At 40.9% G+C, this 20,221-nt stretch overlaps 2 protein-coding genes across 15 annotated transcripts in view; one reads left to right on the forward strand and one right to left on the reverse strand.

The window, feature by feature from the left end:
* ptk2aa (protein tyrosine kinase 2aa) overlaps positions 1 to 20,221 on the forward strand; it is a 139,526-nt gene that overhangs the window by 67,970 nt on the left and 51,335 nt on the right. For all 14 annotated transcript variants that reach the window (XM_049475709.1, XM_049475710.1, XM_049475705.1 and 11 more), the window contains 5 exons: positions 669 to 835; positions 7,090 to 7,177; positions 11,992 to 12,071; positions 12,195 to 12,257; positions 16,991 to 17,045. In XM_049475709.1, the coding sequence (XP_049331666.1) occupies positions 669 to 835; positions 7,090 to 7,177; positions 11,992 to 12,071; positions 12,195 to 12,257; positions 16,991 to 17,045 (453 nt within the window). The remainder of the gene's footprint in view (positions 1 to 668; positions 836 to 7,089; positions 7,178 to 11,991; positions 12,072 to 12,194; positions 12,258 to 16,990; positions 17,046 to 20,221) is intronic.
* Positions 1 to 20,221, reverse strand: part of rplp1 (ribosomal protein, large, P1) — a 106,728-nt gene that overhangs the window by 30,015 nt on the left and 56,492 nt on the right. The window lies entirely within an intron of this gene.

Raw genomic sequence — 20,221 nt, forward strand, 5'->3', positions numbered from 1 at the left:
AAGGTCAGCAAATCCGAAAAACTGCAAGAACGTCAAAAATGTTATAATGATGAAACTGGCACTCATCAGGATCGCCTAGGAAAGGGAGAGCTAAAGTTTCCTCTGTTGTACAGGATAGGTTTATCAGAGTTTCCAGCCTCAGAAGCACAAGTAAACAAACAGCTCCCCAGATAAGAGCACCTAAATACTTATATATTTTATATATTATATATTTTGGTTTGTTTAATACTGTTTTTAAGTTACTACATGATTCCTTATGTGTTCCTTCATAGTCTGATAGATCACTTCAGTATTAATTTGCAGTGTATGGGAATATATATTTATATATTAAATGAGAAGGTGTGTCCAAACGTTTGACTGGTACTGTATATTTGATGGTTATATGGAATATATGTGGAATATTAGATAACATTAATAGACAGGAGTAGAGTGGAGTAGAGATGCTTAAACTCATTGTGAACAAAATTAATTGGTCCAGAAATGATTGGTTTATATGTGTTTTTTCTAGATAATTCTCTATTATAAGGAATATCTACTGATTTTTTAATTGTCAGACAAATTATTTTTTCTGTCCACCTTAATAATTCTACACAGTTTGCTTTAACTTTGCTTTTACAGTAATAATACCAGCTGTAATAATGACTCGATTTCCTGTTGTTGCTCCACAGGGCATCATCCAGAAGATCGTGGACATCCACAAGGTGAAATGCGTGTCGTGTTTCGGCCTGAGGCTCAGTCACGTCCAGTCGGGGGAGGTCCACTGGCTTCACCCCGACATGGGCGTGTCCCACGTGAGGGAGAAATACGAACAGAACCGCCCACAAGACGAGTGGAGGTGAGTCACACGCGCTGCTCACGTTCTTCAGCACTTCACTGCACTGAAAAGAGTGTGGTCGGCTGTTGTTTTGTCGGTGGAAGCTCTACTGTAATGTTTTGCATCCAGCTTAAATGAAATGAAAAAAAATAAGAGAGCACCTAAAAATGATGATTTTCTTTGATTTTAGCAAATTATAAACCTCTGGAATATAAGCAAGAGGAAGATGGATGATCACAAACCATCAAACCAAACTTTTTTTTTTTTTTTTAAAGGAAAATCCCTCCTCACTGAGTAAACTTTCACAAGTTCTGTATCAGGAACGAACATATGTGCACAAACTCACGTGAACGTGCACACGCACTGATTCAGGAGTCTGCAGCAGTGCCACCACTGCTGGGTGAATCTCCATGACAACGGGGGCTCACTACTGCCTGCTGTTGATCTGGGGGAGGGCGGGGGATGGGTCTGTGTTTTGCATCTGGTGCACACACACACACACACACACACAAACACTCTTGTCTAGCTCGTTATATAGGTCCGTGGGTATTTCTGCAACTGCCCTCATGATTACATTTAAAAAAAGTGAATTTTGGCTATAATAAATAAATAATTCTGGATACATGGATACAACATCTAAAATATACAGCTCTTTTGCTATTTATAGGTTTATGTTTGAGTAAAATGAGCATTGTTGTTTTATTCTATAAACTACAGACAACATTTCTCCCAAATTACAAATAAAAATATTCTCACTTACTTGCAGAAAATGAGAAACGGCTGAAATAACAAAAAAGATGCAGAGCTTTCTATATCTATGCACTTTTTAATGGAGTTCATTTCAGGTAATTTTTAAGTATTTCTATTGGTCCGTTTATCAAGAAATTTTGACACAGTGTAAGGGACAGTTTGTCTGTTCAAATTATGTAGTAAACTTTAAATCCACAAAATGGAGATACTTGTTTTTCATTGGACGGCGACGATACGTGCAGTACTGTGTCCTCAGTGTCAGCAGTGTTGATGAGCTGAATACTGATGTGTGTAAACTCTCAGCAGTGTAAAAGGTCTGTGTAATGTGGGTGTGGCTTACAGACGTGAGTTACACCCTCCAGCCTCCACACGCCGCCTCACAGATGGCATTTTCCATGCCCCTCCATCTGTAAACCACTTCAAGACAATACGCCTCTACCCAGACCGCACTTATCACCATGTTTTCAAACTCTAGCAGCCAGCTGTACCTCCCTTTCTCTCGCCTCACATCAGCTCCAGCAGCGTTTCCCAGCTCACCCGTATCTCACAGAGCCAGGAGAGGAGAGGCCTGTGAGTGCTTTAAAATCACTGACCGCTCCGCATCTCAGCCGTTCTCTGAGAGACGTAGTGATTCTTTTCACTTCTTTCACTGTCATTCAGGTTTTTACTTTTCTGTTAAAGTGGAGTGGTAACCCTGGAGTGGTGGTCTGCATCTGTGTGGATCATGCCTCACACAGTCTGGTCTTAGATTTATTTGTGTAGGCCTGGACAATATTTCGATATCGGTATTTATCACGATAAGAAATGTTTCAATAACGGTGATATCATTTTTGTGGCATACCGATATGTATTATTTACAGATTCTATCACAGACAGGCGTTTTTTAGCGGCGTCACTTCTGCAGAGCTGAACACAATCAGCCTCCGTAGCCAACCAAGTCAGTGCGTGATGACGTACGTAATCATACAGGCACGTAGCCAGCTAGGCTAGGCTAGGCCTGGGTCGGCTCTGCTCCGCATCGTGTCTAAAATGTCCCGCGATGAAGCTCGGCTGTGCTCGGACCAGCATCTAACGGTCTATTTACACTGCTCCGTCGCTTTAACGCACATGATCACACTGCCCCCTTCAACTGGTCGCATGTGAACGTAAACAAATGCGTTCCATGTGTTCATACACTGCGCTGAGGAAGCGTATCAGGCAAACATCTGGTTTCTGATTGGACAGATGCATCGTATTGGACGAATTCATTTGCATAAGGTTGAGCTCGGCTCAACTTTTCATCGCATCCCATCCCCCGCTGTCGACGCATCGGACCCATGATGCATCGCTCGACTGCGTCTGACTGAGGCGTCAGACGCTTCCCATTGAAAATGAATGGGATACGTCGCTGTGTGTTGTCGCAACGGAGCAGTGTAAATGCATTGTGAAACCTCCTGCGATGAAGCGAAATCGACCCTAACCAAGCGGATCTGGGCCGCACTCCGGTCCGCACCTAAAAATCTCCCGCGATGAAGCCAAACGGAGCGGAGCGTGGCCGAGCCGAGTTCCCGCTCCACGCGGCTTCACTAGCAACAGTCTTAAGTCCAGTGTTTCTTAGCAAAGTTAGCCTAGCATCTTTTCTTCTCAACCAAACCAAGTGGTTTGAGTTCCTGCCAACCCTGTCCTTCGAACCCATAATGCTTGAGACTCAGAGATGAGACGTCTAGGGCCTGGTTCAGTCTTCTGTTCCCAGAATCCTCTTCCTATGAAGTTATATCTTCATTTCCTCAGCTCTTTCTTCATCCAAGTCTGCAGCTCACAAGAACAAAGTAGCAGATTTTCCACAAACCAAATCCAGTTCCTGCAGCTCCTCGCTTCCTCAGCACTGCTGCTTTATTGGTGCTGATTGCTTTGGTTGTGTTGTTTGTGTGGGATTGATGTCTCACTTTCATCTGGGATGAACGCCATTATTCCAGTCCTCTTGATCTTCTTATATCCATTCGTCAGTCCTGAAGAGTTCCTCAGAGTCTGCTTGTGCTCGACACATGTTTCTTGTCGCTCGAGGCCCAGAGGCTGTACTGTAATCAGACGAGGAGAACTGGGTTCAGAGGGACGGGGAACACTCTGGTGCCTCTGGGCTATCAGCTTTCCTCTTTGTCTCAGCATGTCATCCAGGTGAGATCATCCTCAGACGGCCTGTCGATGCAGGAGAGGCCTCGGGGGGGGGGGACTGATCTCCTCATCCTCACATCTCCACACCTGTATGTGCTGCTCTAATATTTCCATAGGTGCTGATGGTGGTAGGCGTGGTCAACCAGATGTCTTGCGGTACCTTCAGTCGTGTCTCGTAACCTCTTAGAGATGGTTTCCTTCCCAGGGATTTGAGCCTGGTCTCGCCCACCCATCAAAGATTTGAGAGCAGGTTCAAATTAAAGGTGCTATAAATGTTTTTTTGAGCGAAAATATAGAAAAATCAAGTTTGGTTCCATAAAGACATCCTCTCATCCAGGTGATTAAACCAGATTTTGTGGGGTTCCTCTTAGATGGAAAGCCTTTATCTCTTCATTGCAGAGATAACAGCTTTGGAAAATGCACTGTCATGTTGCTTGGTGGTTATTATGGTTTTGCAATGTGGTTAATATGGTGTTGCTAAGTGGTGGTTAATTTCAGATGAAAAGCCTTCATGCCTTCATTCACCAGATTACAGCTTTGGAATAAGCACCATTGTGTTGATATGTTTTTAATATGGTGTTGCTAGGTGGTGGTTAATTTCAAATGAAAAGCCTTCATGCCTTTATTACCCATAAAACAGCTTTGGAATAAGCACTGTGGTGTTCCAATGTGATAAATATGGTGTTGCTAGGTGGTGGTTAATATGGTGTTGCTAGGTGGTGGGTGGTTAATCTCAGATGGTTAGCTTTCATGTCTTCATTATCCAGAAAACAGTTTTGGAATAAGCACTGTGGTGTTGCTAGGTGGTTCATATGCTGTTGCTAGATGCTAAATTAGATAACAACTTTGAAATAACACTGTAATGATGCTAAGTGGTTGACATGATATCCCAAAGATCACAATCTTTTGTGCCCTATTTATTAATTTTGAGAAACATATTGGGAAATATTATAATATAAATAGGATTACAACTTTGCAGTGTGGTTAATATGGGATTGCTAGGTGGTGGTTAATATGGTGTTGTAAGGCGCTGGCTTTAATATCAAGAAAGTCAAAAACCTTTGTACCTTATTTGTTGCTTTGGTATAAATTATGGGTAAAAGTAGAATATAAATTGAATAACAGCTTTGCATTGAACACTATGGTGGTTGGTATGGTGTTGCCACTTTGGTGGTTGGTATGCTGTTGCTAGGTTACCTTTGTCAGCAGTGGGTGCACTTTAAAGTGCTATTGAGCTAAAATCCCCATCCATATCAGTGACCTGTGGTTATTTTTTGTGTGGTTGAGCAGATTGAGCGTCTCGGTTGATCTGAGAGCCCTGGAGCTGGTAGGGTGATGTCATCTTCATGAGGGATCTGGAGGACAATGTGCTTTAATCTCACAGGAGCTTTAGGAGCCTCGCTGGATTTCACCACTCTCTGTCCCTGCAGGCTCTGGGGAGTCGTGCACCACACCAGTAATTGTCCCAAGGAGGAGTTATTGATGATGTTTATGATGATCCCACTCCCCCCACATCCTCTAAGTGCACTTCTCACATTTCAAAGTCAACAGTGAGTAGATTAGTTTTCCTCAGGAAAGGTTGTATTGGGTTGCTTCTGCTGCTTCACTGTGGGGTTGAAGGTACAGGGTTGATTGTATATTAGATTGTTGGGACTGTGAACTAGATTAATCCCAGAGCAGTACATGTTGGCATAAGACCAGACAGGCAATAGCAATTTTTTGCAAGTTTTATGCATTTTTAGTATGAATTCTACCATTCAGGTATTAAGGAGCAGAAAAGCCATTCAGCTGAAGTACAGCGTTATAAGTTTCTCCAGCACTAAGGCTGGGTGCAGCAGCATTATCATTAGCCGCTAACCGCAGCGCTAGCTCTTTCGCTGTTCAGAGGTGAGTATATTGCACTGTAATCTGTGTTTTTACTGTGTTAAAACAACTCAGGGTTCCTCAGTCTAGCGCTATTGGGTGGCATTTACGTGTCGCTTTTACAAAATGTTGTAAATCTAAGCTTACTGTAAATAAACGGAAGTGCGGAAAGCAGCCACCATAGCAACCAATTAGCAGCATCACAGAAAACACCCAAGATATCATAGCAAATACTTGCCAGCACCATAGAAACAACATAAAGCCAGTGAACAACTCCCATAGAAACCACCTTGCAGCATCATAGCATCCATGACCATATAGCAACAGCCTAGCAACTGTTTTTCAAATGCAACCAGTCTATGATTTCTTTAGAAGAGTGCACTCTTTCGCAATTTAATGTAACGATTAGCTTATCAGCTAATGTTAGCATGCTAGCAGCTATAAAACCAGGGACTGGAGTGTTTGCTGCACAGGCTTTAAAGAAGCTGAAGAATGATTTAGACTGTTATCAGTGGAGCTCAGTGAGGAGGAGGGGGAGGTGTGGGCTCTATAATTGTAAAATAACAGTGAGAACATTCAGATTTTATAGGAAGACAGCCAGACTTTTGATGGCCTGCGTACAAGACATACACACACACACGCACACACACACTGTGAATCTGCTCTGCTTGTTATTGTGCACTCGTCTCTCTGTCCTCGTCTCCTCGGCTTTGATCAGGCCTGTTTAAAAGGGAAGCTGAGAGAATTGATACCATGTGCGGCGTGTTCTCTCTCTGTTCTCTCTCTGTTTGCTGTGTTGGCTGTGTGTTCTCTGTGTCGGCTGTGTTCAGAGCCGGGAGACGGTTTGCATTAGGACGTGAGCCAGGTCCCCCTGTCCCCCCTGTCCCCCCTGCTCCCTCCTCCGTCCTCATGTTTGGTTTGTAGTGTCTCTCAGTGAGCTGTGAGAACTAGAGCACAGCTGCTGGCCTTGTTTCCTTCTGCTGCTCGCTCAGAGCCGGCGGCGGGATTAACCGGGCACAGGAGGCACAGGGGGCACAGGGGGCGGCGCTGCCTTCACCACTCAGCACAGAGAACTGCTGCCAGGAGAGAGAGAGGATTAACTGTTTATAGTACTGATCAACACACAGGAAGGTAGTACAGAACTACAGTATACTTTTTTTATATAAAGTTGTAGTGAAGTATCTAAAGCCAGATGGACACTGTGTGATTTTTTTTTTAATTGGGTGCGTTGTGGAGAGCTTACACTGGACGTTTGAGTTGTTTGTTATGTAGTAGAGCTGCACGATATTGGAAAAAGTTCTTTTTTTGACAATATATAGCAATATTAAACAATCACTCCACAAGAAAGTCTTTTTTATGGGTTTATTTGGAGTGAAATTTAGGAAAACAGGTTGTGACACTAAGAAATCGGCTTGTAAGACTCCAGCTCACACTGTGGGCAGTTAATTGGACATCTGTCTTAATTGAATTGAATCACCAGCTCTCTCTTTTTCTCTCTTTCTCTGTCTCAGGTATGAACTGCGGATCCGTTATCTGCCAAAGGGCTTCCTGAACCAGTTTACTGAAGACAAGCCGACACTGAATTACTTCTACCAGCAGGTATGTTAAAAAAGAGAGTAATTCCATAAAACTGTTAACCATATCCTCAGAAAAATAATAATAAAACAAATTTCCCAGTGAATTAAAGGAAATCCTTTATACCTCTTTTTACACAAGTTAAAATAGGTCTATGTTCTATACAAAACATGCTAAAATAACTCACATTTAAAGATAAAAAGATTCTCACCAGTGTTAGTCCCTTTCAGAATGAGCCATTTAAGGACTCTGTCACTTACATTTGCAAATAAGCTGTTGCTGGCTATGCCCCTTGAGCGTTTACCATACTTTTGTGTTAGTTTTTATTTGAAAGTGCATACATCTCTCTCATCTGCTGATTGCCACTGACAGCAGGTATAGATGCCTCCCTCAGACAAAGTCTGCTGACTAATACTTACTTTCTACTGTCTACTGAGTTTTTCAAACAAAATGACCGAAATGTCAGAATCTTCAACTAATATAGTGGGTGGAGCTCTGGTGAGGCTTGAGGGTTGGCGGGTGAGGTCATAGGAACTCAGCAGATTCACAAAATAACAGACCTTTAGATGGAACCCAGAAGCATGAAATACCATATTTCACTTAATTCTGGTTTAAATATTACAGTAACGTATCACAATAAAGTATCCGTAGCCTATATACCACCGTTTATCCTGTATTCTCATGGCTGCGTGGTGCTGTGTTTGCTAAGGGAAAGTAAGCAGTGGAACGATGCTGTGAGATTACAGATGGTGGCATATGGCAGGGTTGATGTAGTGATGAAGGACATGTGCAGGTATGTTGGTGAGGTAGAGCCAAAACACGTCTGCAGAAGGGCAAAAGTGCACAGCTCTCAGACAGATGGAGGCCTGAGTGTGTGTGTGTGTGTGTGTGTGTCTCTCTCGGTGTGTGTGTATCTGCTGAGCCAGGCCAGTGTGTTTACAGCTCTGAGCATTTCTCTCCAGACTGCAGTAAGAGGAGCTGTCTGAGCCAAGAGACCAGACAAATCTGATGCAGAGCACTGAGTTTACCAGTAGATATATCATTACTGAGGGACTCTGAGGGATTACTAATTGAGCTCTTCAATTAAAAACCATATAATCAACCATTGCACCATTTATTGGAAATCAGTTATTGTTTTTTTTTTTTTTAAACAATAAAATTTGTGTTTTTTAGATTAAAATCCTTTAATTTTTCCAAAAATTGACATTGCATAAAATCCGGTGCTCCTTATGTATGAATTCTACCAGTCAGGTATTAAGAACCAGTAAAGCCACTTTACTGAAGTGCAGCGTTATAAGGGTTATAAGTTTTCAGTAAAGTTTCTCCAGCACTAAGGCTGGGTGCAGCAGCATTAGCATTAGCCGCTAACCGCAGCACTAGCTCTTTTGCCGTTCAGAGTTAGTGGAACACTCAGGGTTCCTCAGTCTAGATCTATCGGACGGCATTTACATCCCACTAACCGCTGTGGTTAGCGGCTAACGCTAATGCTGCTACACCCAGCCTTAGTGCTGGAGAAACTTCACTGAAAACTCACCCTTAATAACATTGTACTAAAGTAGAGTGGCTTTACTGCTTCTTAATATCTGACTGGTAGAACTCATTCATATAGGACTCTGCCTTTATATAGGAGCTGCCTCTAATGTTTATAAAAAATATAAATAAAATATAACAAGGAACAGAAAGCGGTCAAACTCTCTATAAACAGCTCTGGTGATGCAGAAGATTTTTGTTTTGGACTCATATTTTTTTCTTTCTACATGATTCCATTGGCTGTTGGTAGTTAATGGTCTTAACTCCCAGTCGCCGACTGGATCAGATATTTAGCATGACGATCACTCGGCCACAGCTAGGTAAATGTCTTTCAGTAGTTCACACCACACAAGTAAGCAAGCGCCAATTTGTCCGATTTGCCTCAGAGCAGAGTTTTTTGTCAGTGAAAAAAACGAAAAAGTGTTGCAACTGAAAAACTAGCATAAGTGAACATTGTCGTAATTAAATATCAGAGATATTACTCTAGTGTGGACAAAATGTCAAAAAGGTGGAACTAATGTGGAACTAATACTAAAAACGATTTAAATGTAATTTAAAACCACTTTAGAGCATTATAATAATTTATTTGACACCAACAAATCCTACACGAACCCTCCTCAGATCAATGCAGAGGTACTGTAGTGCCAGAACCATCACCAGTGAGATTCATCTTTCACACAATAGTGTGTTTTTACGTGTCCCTGGCAGCCGTGTGGAGAATAATGGAGCTCAGGGCACGGCAGGTGTTCCCGGCTTCAGTAAACAAAGCTTGTGCTGCAGTAACGCTGCACTGAGTTTTATGGACGCTGATTTACTGTCTCTTTCATTCTAAACACTGCGGTCCTCAAGGTGTCCGGCTCTTTGTCGCCATAAAGAATCAAACATCTGCTCTTTTTAAACAGGCTGAGTTCAGCAGGCCATGAACGGCAACATGGCGTCTCTGTCCCAGTGCTCTATTAATCCTAAACCGCCTGGATTAGCCCATCTGTGTTCTGTATGAGATTGCTTTCTAATCTCCACTTTCATCCAATCTATAAGCAAAGAAGAGGAAATGATTGTAATAATTCAAAAAGTACTGATCGAGTGATACTGAAATAACAGTTATGAATCTTAATTACTCACATGGTTCACTCTTATGTGGAGAATGTAATTATAATTCCATATCTGTGACTCATGGAGCCACAGGGTTGTGAAAGACATGTGAAAGATGTTAAAGTGTGTCCTGCGAGTTTTGCAATGTTTTTTTTTTTTTCTTTTTTCAATATTCATCTGATCAGTGTTCTCAGGACTAGGGGTGTGCCATATCATATCGTACACGATAATATCGCCAACATTTTGTAATATCGTGAACGATATTTAACCCTGAAATATCGTGCCGTATCACCCACCCCTAATTAACACATTAGGGTACTACTTTTTTACTGTTTTTATCAAAAGAAAAATTCAGACTGTTCTCATTTATCATTATATATCTATCATATATAATCTATGATTTATTTTACTTTAATCCTGGACATATGGAGATATTTGGACTGCAAATCTTGGAGTTACAAATCTGATCCATTTTTTTATATTTTTTTAATATCTCAGTTAGTGGTGTGCCATATCATATCGCATACAATAATAAAATTAAAATTTCTATTTGTTCCAATAGTGTATTCTTGATTTTTTTTTTGTAATTCAGTGTTTTGTTATATTGTCAAGAATATCGTTATCGCGAAAATACCATGAAATATCGTGATATTATTTTAGGGCCATATCGCCCACCCCTACTCAGGACTGATGATTACATTACATTACATTTGGCAGACGCTTTTGTCCAAAGCGACTTACAATAGTCAAGTACAATGTAAAATAAGTTTAAAGGTAAAAACAACTTTGGACAGGGATAAAAGGAGGTCAAAGGGGAATAATAGGATAGAGGAGTGAAGGAAATGAGGTTAGAAGTAGTTAGTGTGTTAGAGGTGTTAGGAGAGTAAGTGCTCTTTGAAGAGCTCTGTATTCAGGAGTTTATTAAAGATAGTGAGGGATTCTCCTGATCTGGTAGTAGAAGGTAGTTTGTTCCACCATTGGGGAACTCTGTATGAGAACAGTCTGGATTGCTTTGTGTGAATGTTTGGCAAAGCGAGGCGACGTTCATTGGAGGAGCGCAGCGGCCGGGAGGTAGCGTAAGCCTTCATGAGCGAGTGCAGGTAGGAAGGAGCCTGTTCTGTCATCACCTTGTAGGCGATTGTAAGAGTTTTGAATTTGATGCGAGCATCAACTGGTAGCCAGTGGAGCTCAATGAGCAGCGGGGTGACATGTGCCCGTTTTGGCTGGTTGAAGACCAGACGTGCTGCTGCATTCTGGATCATCTGGAGTGGTTTTACTACACAGGCCAGGAGGCCAGTTAGCAGGGCATTGCAGTAGTCAAGGCGTGAGATGACGACCGCTTGCACCAGGAGTTGGGTGGCCTGTTGCGTCAGGAACGGTCTAATTTTTCGGATGTTATAGAGCGCAAAGCGGCAGGACCGAGCAACCGAGGCCACATGGTGCGTGAAGGAGAGCTGGTCATCAACCAGAACACCCAGGTTCCTAGCAACCTTTGTCGGTGAGAGAGAGAGAGAGTCGATACTTATAGAGAAGTTGTGTTGAAAAGATGGTTTTGCTGGTATAACCAGAAGTTCAGCCTTTGAGAGATTTAATTGAAGGTGATGCTCCTTCATCCATGAGGATATGTCAGAGAGACACTGCGATATTCGTGCAGAGATTGAGTGATCTTCAGGTGAGAACGACAGGTATAGCTGGGTGTCATCAGCAAAGCAATGGTAGGAAAATCCGTGTGAGCGGACAACCTGACCAAGAGAGGTGGTGTATATGGAGAAGAGAAGGGGTCCCAGTACCGAACCTTGGGGAACCCCAGTGGATAAGGAGCGGGCTGAGGACAGCTGTCCTTGCCACGACACCTTGAACGAGCGCCCAGTGAGGTACGATCTGAACCATGACAGCACATTGTCTGCGATCCCCATGTTTGAGAGTATAGTTAGGAGGAAGTCATGGTTGACTGTGTCAAATGTGGCCGAGAGGTCCAGCAGAATGAGCACTGATGATACCCATGATCTACTCGGGGAACTGGATGAAACATCATTTATCACGACCACGATAACATCGTCATATTTCCTGCCGGGAGATATCATCAGTTCTGCTGCAGATGGTGACGGTTACTGATGGCGTGTGGATCTTCTCCAGAGCTGCAGTGATTGAGCTCTGAAGGGCACTTTGTGGTGAAAAATGAAACGGAAAAAGACTCACATGCTTCTCTTTCGCAGGTGAAGAACGACTACATGTTAGAAATAGCAGATCAGGTGGAGCAGGAGATTGCGCTGAAGCTGGGATGCCTTGAGATAAGGTGAGTGTCCTGTCCTCAGTCCTGTTTCTTCTGTGTGATTATATGTTAAATAATTCCTGACCTCAAACATTTAGAATGGGTTTTAATTAAGTCTGATCTCATTCGTCTCAATGTCCTTTACAGGAGGTTCTTCAGAGAAATGAGAGGAAATGCTCTGGACAAGAAATCCAACTACGAGCTTTTAGAGTGAGTATTAAATGTTAATAAACTCTTATCAGAGCTGCTTTATATTGGATATATTTGATGGTCCTGTTCAGTGCAGCCCATAAAAAAGAACTGCAGAAGTTTGTTAGGTCTGCAGAAAAAAAAATATATATATATTGCAGAAAATAGTTCCCATTGCCTTCAAAAATAACAAAAAAAGAGCTGTTACCGCCAGGTCAACAGCACAGAACTATAAAAACTAGAACAAATAATAGCTAGAATAAAATAATCGAAAAAAAAAAAACATATTTACCCCACCACAGTACGAGCGCTAAATATAGCACAATATATGACTTGATAATACAACTGTCTTTGAAATATTTGTAATATTTGCTCATTTTAATAGGTGCAATGTAGTTACTCTACATTCAATCTAACATTAAGTTAGGAATACAAAATGATTGTGTTGATTTATTCTTGTTTTTTTTTCACCCTTTTATCCATATTTTTTATTATAAACATTGCCAAATGTTATGTTATATAATATTCCACATTAATTAAGTACAGTATACCCAAATAACACATTTTGGCCTCTTTAAAGGCATTTTTATCAGTAAAGCAGTAAAGCCTGTAAAGCAAAGCTAAGTTAACTAAGTTGATGTTATATTTTTTTATTTGTTACACTATTATTATTATTATTATTATTATTATTATTATTGTTTCTACTAAAAGTTAAAAAACTGTATAACTTTTAGGAATTTCAGGAATATTTTACAGTATTTTTTTACAGTAATATATTCCTGAAATATTTTTTTATAAATCAATGTTTTGTCATATTTCCAAAAATATCATTATCGTAATAATAAGCTGATATATTGTGATATTATTTTTGGGACATATCGACCACCTCTAATATCTTAAAAAAATATATCAGAACTACAGGCCTTCTTCTGCCTACAAGAACTGAAATACCCTTTTGGATCCAATGAAAAAAAATTTATTTAAGTCGATATTATTCTGTTTTATTATTTGTAACAATATTAAATATCTGTTTAATATCTGTATATTGAGGATATTGATCTGTGGCTATTCAAACTAACAAAAGGTGAAACCGTGCTTATCTCGATTCTAACCATCCCCGTGTTCATAAGTGTTCTCTGGACTCCTCAGGGGGTCGTTGGGGTGTTATTCTGTATTCTGTATTGTGTATTGTGTATTGTGTAAGTGTGCTGAGGGGGTTGAGTATGAACTCTGAATGTGTGATTGCTGTTTGTGCAGCAGTTCTAAAACCCTGAGGGTAGAGCTGTCACACACTCTGACGGGTAGAGAATGTCCTCTGCTGTTAAGTGTGTTCTTGCGCAGGGGGTCGTGTGGCTGTGTGAAGCTTGAAGGACGATCAGTGTGAGCTGGGTGTAGAACCCTGTTCTCGTTTCTGTGTCCAGACTCATGGGTATTGAGGAAAACACTAGCTGAGTCATTTAAATAGTAATGTTTTAGAGAGCAAAGTTGTGTGCAGGTACTGAAACATTAGTCCTTAATTAGTCCTTGTAATATATATATGTGTATATATATATGCTATTTTTGTGACAACGTTACTCTTGCCGATATGACAAAACTTAAAAAATGATATACTTCTGCAACAAAATGAAAATTAAATTTTATTATAGCACATGATATGATATAATATAGCACACCCCTAACTGAGATATTAAAAAATACAATAATTTTATCAGATTTGTAACAGAAGTCAATGATCCACAATGTCATGACACTAATAATAATAATGCACTCCAAATATCCATATATACAGGATTAAAGTAAAATAAATGATAATGGACAGATATAATCCGTCTCTAGTAGATATATAATTGGGAAATAATGAGAACAGTGTGAATTTTGCTAAATTCTTTTGCTAAAAACAGTAAAAAAAAAAAAAAAAAAAAAGTACCCTGATGTGATAATTAGTGGTGGGTGATATGGCACGATATTTCATAGTATAATATCGTTCACAATATTCAAAAATGTTATAAGCGATATTATTGCATACGATACGATATGGCACAATCCTAATCTCAATTATCAAAGTTATAATTATGAGGTTTTGTCCATTTGTTGTACACTAAGTCGATAATCTAACAATGTAATTAATTGTCCTATGTGTGACAGTCCTGTTTGCATGTTCATTTTGATTGAATTTTGTTGCCGCAGCGATAAAGAAATAGCATTATTATGGTCTTTAATCTAATCTTTGATTAGGTGATGAGAACAGTTTATATGGGCGATAACGTTTTATACACAGTGTTTACAAAGAGGCACTGAAGTTCCAGGTGTCATCCAAGAAATTGCTTAGTGCTGCCACTATGATCGGGAGATCACTGGTTCGAATCCAGTTTATGTAGCTTGCAATCAGCTACCGGAGCCCTGAGAGAGCACAGTTGGCCTTGCTCTCTCTGTGTGGGTACAGTAGATGGTGCTCTCTTTCTTTCCACTTATCACTGCTAGGGTGATGCGAATCAGCGCAAGGCTGCATCTGTGAGCTGATGTATCAGAACCGAGTCGCTGTGTTTTCCTCCGAGCGTCCCCCCCCGCCACCTCCAATCTCCCAGAGGGTGACGGACGGAAATGTGCTTTTATTTCCGATCCCAGAAGCAGCGCGGCTGATGAACATCACGCTCCTGCCAATTCCATCAGAGTCACACACATTCCAGAACACACACTTCCTTTCACCCACACACACAGGGTCACTCGGGTGGGGGGTTGTGGACGTTAGTTCCAGGTCACAGGGTCCGATCGCCCGTAGACACGCAGCAGCCTGCCGAGCCCCGGGTGAGCTCCAATCACCAGCCAATCACAATCTGAGTGACAGCTTCCCTCAGCCACAGCTGCCAGGAGTTCAGCACTGATGGTGACGGCTCGTTCTGACAGCACGCTCACGCTCCAGGATTCAGATCAGTGATGAGATGTGATTAGGGAGAGTAACAATTATTTATTTTAAATTCACGTTTAACATGAAAAAAACACTATTGTGTCTTCTTCAGTCCCTGTCACTTTTCTCCATTATCCACATATCGCCATTGTTCATTTCATTAACTTCAGCTTTATTGTAGTACAATAGTACTAATAATACTTCCTGTAGAGTAGGCACCACGAATGTGGAACACACTACTGATAAATATTCGCCAAGCAGCTTCTGTTACTATTTTTAAGAAAAATAGTATAGCTATTAAAAAATATATATATATATATTTTTACATTAGTTTTCAATTACACCTTATTCTTATTTTTCTAGCTTTCAATTAGATCCTTCTTACTATTTATGTATTTTAACTGTTTAATTTTAATTGTTTTATTTTTTGGTTCTGAATTTATTATTATCTTATTTTCTATTTTTCTAGCTTAATTTAATTAGATCTTGTTTTTATCTGTCTGGTTTTGATTGTATTTTTATTCTATCATAATTTTCATTCATTTGTTTTTGGAGTATTATATTTTATTGGTGTTTATTTTAATAGAATTTTTTTAATGTTTTGCTTGCTTGTGTGCTATTTCTTACTCTCTTTCTCCCTATATGTAAATTACTTTGAGCTGCATTTTAATGTTATCTGTCAGAATGACTACCGTACTTTTTGCCCTATAAGGCACATCGGATTACAAGGCACATGCTAGATTTCGTAGCTAACTAAATTAAGTAAGGGTAAGCTAAGTAAACAAAACTGTAATAAAAAAACCAAATGAGCGCTAGATGTTAATCTACACAGATTTCCAGATTTATCTCCTGAAAACTTTTTATTTGGCTGAATAAAGCGCTTCCATTTATTTACAGTAAGCTTAGATTTCCAAATTCCTCCAGCTCTAAGGCTGGAGCATTAGCATTAGCGGCTAACCGCTACAATGAGGAACCCTGAGTGCTCCGATAAGCCAGGGCGATGTTAGCTAGCGGTTCGTCCCACGTAGCTTGTTTTAACACAGTAAAAATGCACAGATTACAGTCTGATATACTCTCCTCTGAACAGTGAAAGAGCTAGCACGGTCAGTGGCTAATGCTAATGCTGCTCCAGCAGTGCTAGCCGGGGTTCGCAGCAGGCTACAGGCCATTAATACAGGCCGATAATTGTTTCCTTGAGGACTACATAGTATTTTGAGTCACTTTGACAGGAATCAAACTCTTGATGGATACACAGTTGGGTCATAACATCTCCTCCAAAACTTTATGCATTAGTTTTGTTGGGTTTTCCTGGAAAGCAGTGGTCAGTACTTTTTAAACGTTTTTAGGAATTGTTTATTCTACCCAGGACTTGTTTTCTCTGTCTGTGTAATTAGCATAAACCCAATCGTGAGCAAAATTTAGCAGGGATTTCACTATTTAAACACCGTTAAAATGACAGAAGCTGTTTAAATAATTTACTGTTGTCCAACTCTTCAACTATTTCTGAAGGAAAAGTCATTTTTGGGTTTTTCTTAACAGTTTTTGAAACTTCTGTGCCAGAGTTAGCATTGATGCTGTGCTGTGAGCTGCGGTGCTCAGTGAGCAGTGCCCACCCGGACCCCAGCCATCCATTTTTGAGATCAGATAAAAGCTGCAGAAGAGGCCGAGGCCAAATGGGCATCTTCCTCTGGAGCTCCTCTGAGAGATCAGGATCACAGATGGTTGCCTCCTTTTGAGGATGTCGGATGAGTTCCGGCACATCCCTCCGCTTGTGCTCAAGCTTCTGCCTGTGGTTTTCTTTTCTGAACACTCTCCAAAACCAAATCTATATTTTTTCTCTGTTTTTCAGAAAAGATGTCGGGCTCAGACGGTTCTTCCCCAAGAGTCTGCTGGATTCCGTCAAGGTGGGTCACTAATAATATATTGATATATACAGGGTTTGGACAATAAAACTGAAACACCTGTCATCATTTTAGTGTGGGATTTTAGGTTTCATGGCTAAATTGGAGCAGCCTGGTGGCCAATCTTCATTAATTGCACATTGCACCAGTAAGAGCGTGAAGAGTGTGAAGAGTGTGAAGGTTCAATTAGCAGGGTAAGAGCACAGTTCTGCTCTAAATATTACAATGCACACTATAACATTATGGGTGACATACCAGAGTTCAAAAGAGGACAAATTGTTGGTGCACGTCTTGCTGGAGCATCTGTGACCAAGACAGCAAGTCTTTGTGATGCATCAAGAGCCACGGTATCCAGGGTAATGTCAGCCAGCATACCACCAAGAAGGACCACCCACATCCAACAGGATTAACTGTGGACGCTGTAAGAGGAAGCTGTCTGAAAGGGATGTTCGGGTGCTAACTGCTGCCCAAATCACGGCAGAATTCAATGTGCACCTCAACTCTCCTGTTTCCACCAGAATAAATTATTGTGGTCTAAAACCAGGTGTTTCAGTTTCATTGTCCAGTATACTTTTAGGAGTATATGCACTCCTAAAAGCAGAGTAAGCCACAACCCTATATTTAAGCCCAGTCATTAAAAAAATATAGAAAATATATATATATATATGTACCATGGTATACATGATATATCGTGAAACCATCAGAATTTTGCAAAATACTGTGATATACATTTTTGGTCATACCACTCAGCACTACTGTTGGCTCCTTTAATTTTATTTTATTTTTTCAAATGCTAATGGATTCCTCCTCAATAGCAGTATATTTATAATGGCTTATAAATTGGTCAGCCACTGTGTGTGTATGCACGTGTGTGTGTGTGTGTGTGTGTGTGAAAGCTTGGGGGAGATAGATTTGCGGCACACGTGAAGGCGTTGCGCGCAGCGGCGCTACAATACATGCTCTGTGACCCTGAAAAACATACATGGACAGATGCTCAGCCCTGAGCTGAGCGGAGGGGGTTCCTTGACCCCTGAATACATTGTTGAGCCCACTCTGTGTGTGTGTGTGTGTGTGTGTGTGTGTGTGTGGGACGGAGGTGTTCTTTTACTGGCCTAGATACCCACACCATTCATCCCATCCCCCAGAATCCCCAGAGACTCTCTCTCACACTTGCAAGTGTGTGTGTGTGTGCTTGTGTGTGCGTGCACGCGCGTGCACGCATGTTAAAGTGACTAACCCACATGGGCACCGAGTGGTCCAGCAGTCTAAAGTGCTGCCACTATGATCAGGAGATTGCTTGGTTCGAATCCCGGTCATGCAGCTTGCCATCAGCTGCCGGAGCCCCAGTAGATGGTGCTCTTTCTTTTCCCTAGTCACTCCTAGGGTGATGTGGATCAGTACAAGGCTGTGTCTGTGAGCTGATGTATCGGAACCGAGTCGCATTAAAATCGCGTCATGTCCCAATAAAAGCTGAGGAATGCTGCGCTGACTGGGATATGCGTGTGTGGGTTCTCCTGCATTGAATGTTGATGCGCTCATCTGACCATCATTACCAACATCTTAATTTAATTTAGTTCAGTTCACATTTATTTATTTATTGGCTTTTTATAACCAATGTTCTCACAAAGCAGATTTACAGAGATACGGGATCAAGCCTGTTATGATGAGTAACACCACAGTGATGGTGAGAGGGACCCATCCTCCTCTGGTCGGCCCAGTACCGCACAAACAAATAACGTGTAATGTATCTTAAATTCTCCCATGTTGTTTGAACCTATTATAAAATTTTCCTTCTTGTTTTGTGCAAATAGATAATAAAATATAACATATTTTAATTGTTTTTATTCTAAGAGCTTTTGGTTCCATATATTTGGTCTACTCTACCTTTCCAACTCCAGCTCTGATCGTAGGATCCAGTGTGTTTTTGACTACAGGCAGATTAAAAAAGCATAATCTCCACGATTCCTAGAAATGGTTGTTTTGAGTCGTGGCAGATGAGGTGTTGTTGAAAGCGCTGGGTTCAGGCAGTGGCAGTAATGTGATTTACACACAGAGTTAAACTGTGGCCGCGACCATCTGTCAGGTAGTAACGTCTGGGCAGTGGACTGAATAGTGACAATAATCAAATTAAGCAATAAAAGAAATGATTGAGTGCTCAGATGTGATTTTGCAATAAGGGGCACCAGTTGCCCGGAGCCAGAAGGGTCTCTCACACTGCAGGGTAATGAAGAGACACTCGTGCGAGGCCGAGGTTCACCACAGTGCACGACTAATCCCCGTCCAGACTTATGAGACTTAATGTCTCATTCTGCTTCACAATATAATGAATGAAGTGTCTGAAGACAAAAGAGAGTCCAGGGAGCTCCTTCTTCTGCCTTCGTCTCTGACCGTCTTCAGTCAGAACCTTCCCATGATTCCTCAGGAGATGCTGGGAGAGATACTCAAGCAGCTTCCTGTCAGGAAGGGCGGGCGGCACGCTTTAAGTGACCGCTCACATGTTCTAGCCTGTCTGTGCTTTTGATATGATCTCTGTGTGTGTGTGTGTGTGTGTGTGTCTTTCATTCCTGAAATGCCACCTTACTCCATTCCATTCCCCAAAGCCTTATAATCTCAGATTGGTGGAAATTCCTGGTGGAATTTTTGCACTAGATGTGGCATAAAGTTATTCAAAAGCAGTGTGTAAGACTGGTGGAGGAAGAGAACATGATGCCAAGATGCATAAAAAAAAACCTGTGATTAAAAACCATCAGGGTTATTCCACCAAATATTGATTTCTGAACTCTTAAAACTACTTTATGAATAAAATAAATGCTCTAAATGACAATATTTGTATTTGGAATTTGGGAGAAGTGTTGTCTGTAGTTTATAGAATAAAACAACAATGTTCATTTTACTCAAACATAAACCTATAAATAGCAAAATCAGTGCTCTCTTAATTGTTTCCAGAGCTGTAGGAGTTAATTGGGTACTACTTTAAATAAGGCTTGTAAACTGAAATAGTTTACAAAGGAGTTTATTAATGGTTACTTATTAGGTTATAAACCATTAATTAGGAGTTACAACTCATAATAAATAGGAAGGGCAACAGTGGCCTATTGTTAAGAGCTCACCTGCCTCTTAAAGGGAGGAATGACAACTAGTACACTGATTGGTTTATTTAATGTAATGCCCAAAATTAA

The sequence above is a fragment of the Astyanax mexicanus genome, chromosome 3, assembly GCF_023375975.1.
Source record: "Astyanax mexicanus isolate ESR-SI-001 chromosome 3, AstMex3_surface, whole genome shotgun sequence".
In the NCBI taxonomy this organism is placed as follows: Eukaryota; Metazoa; Chordata; class Actinopteri; order Characiformes; family Acestrorhamphidae; genus Astyanax; species Astyanax mexicanus.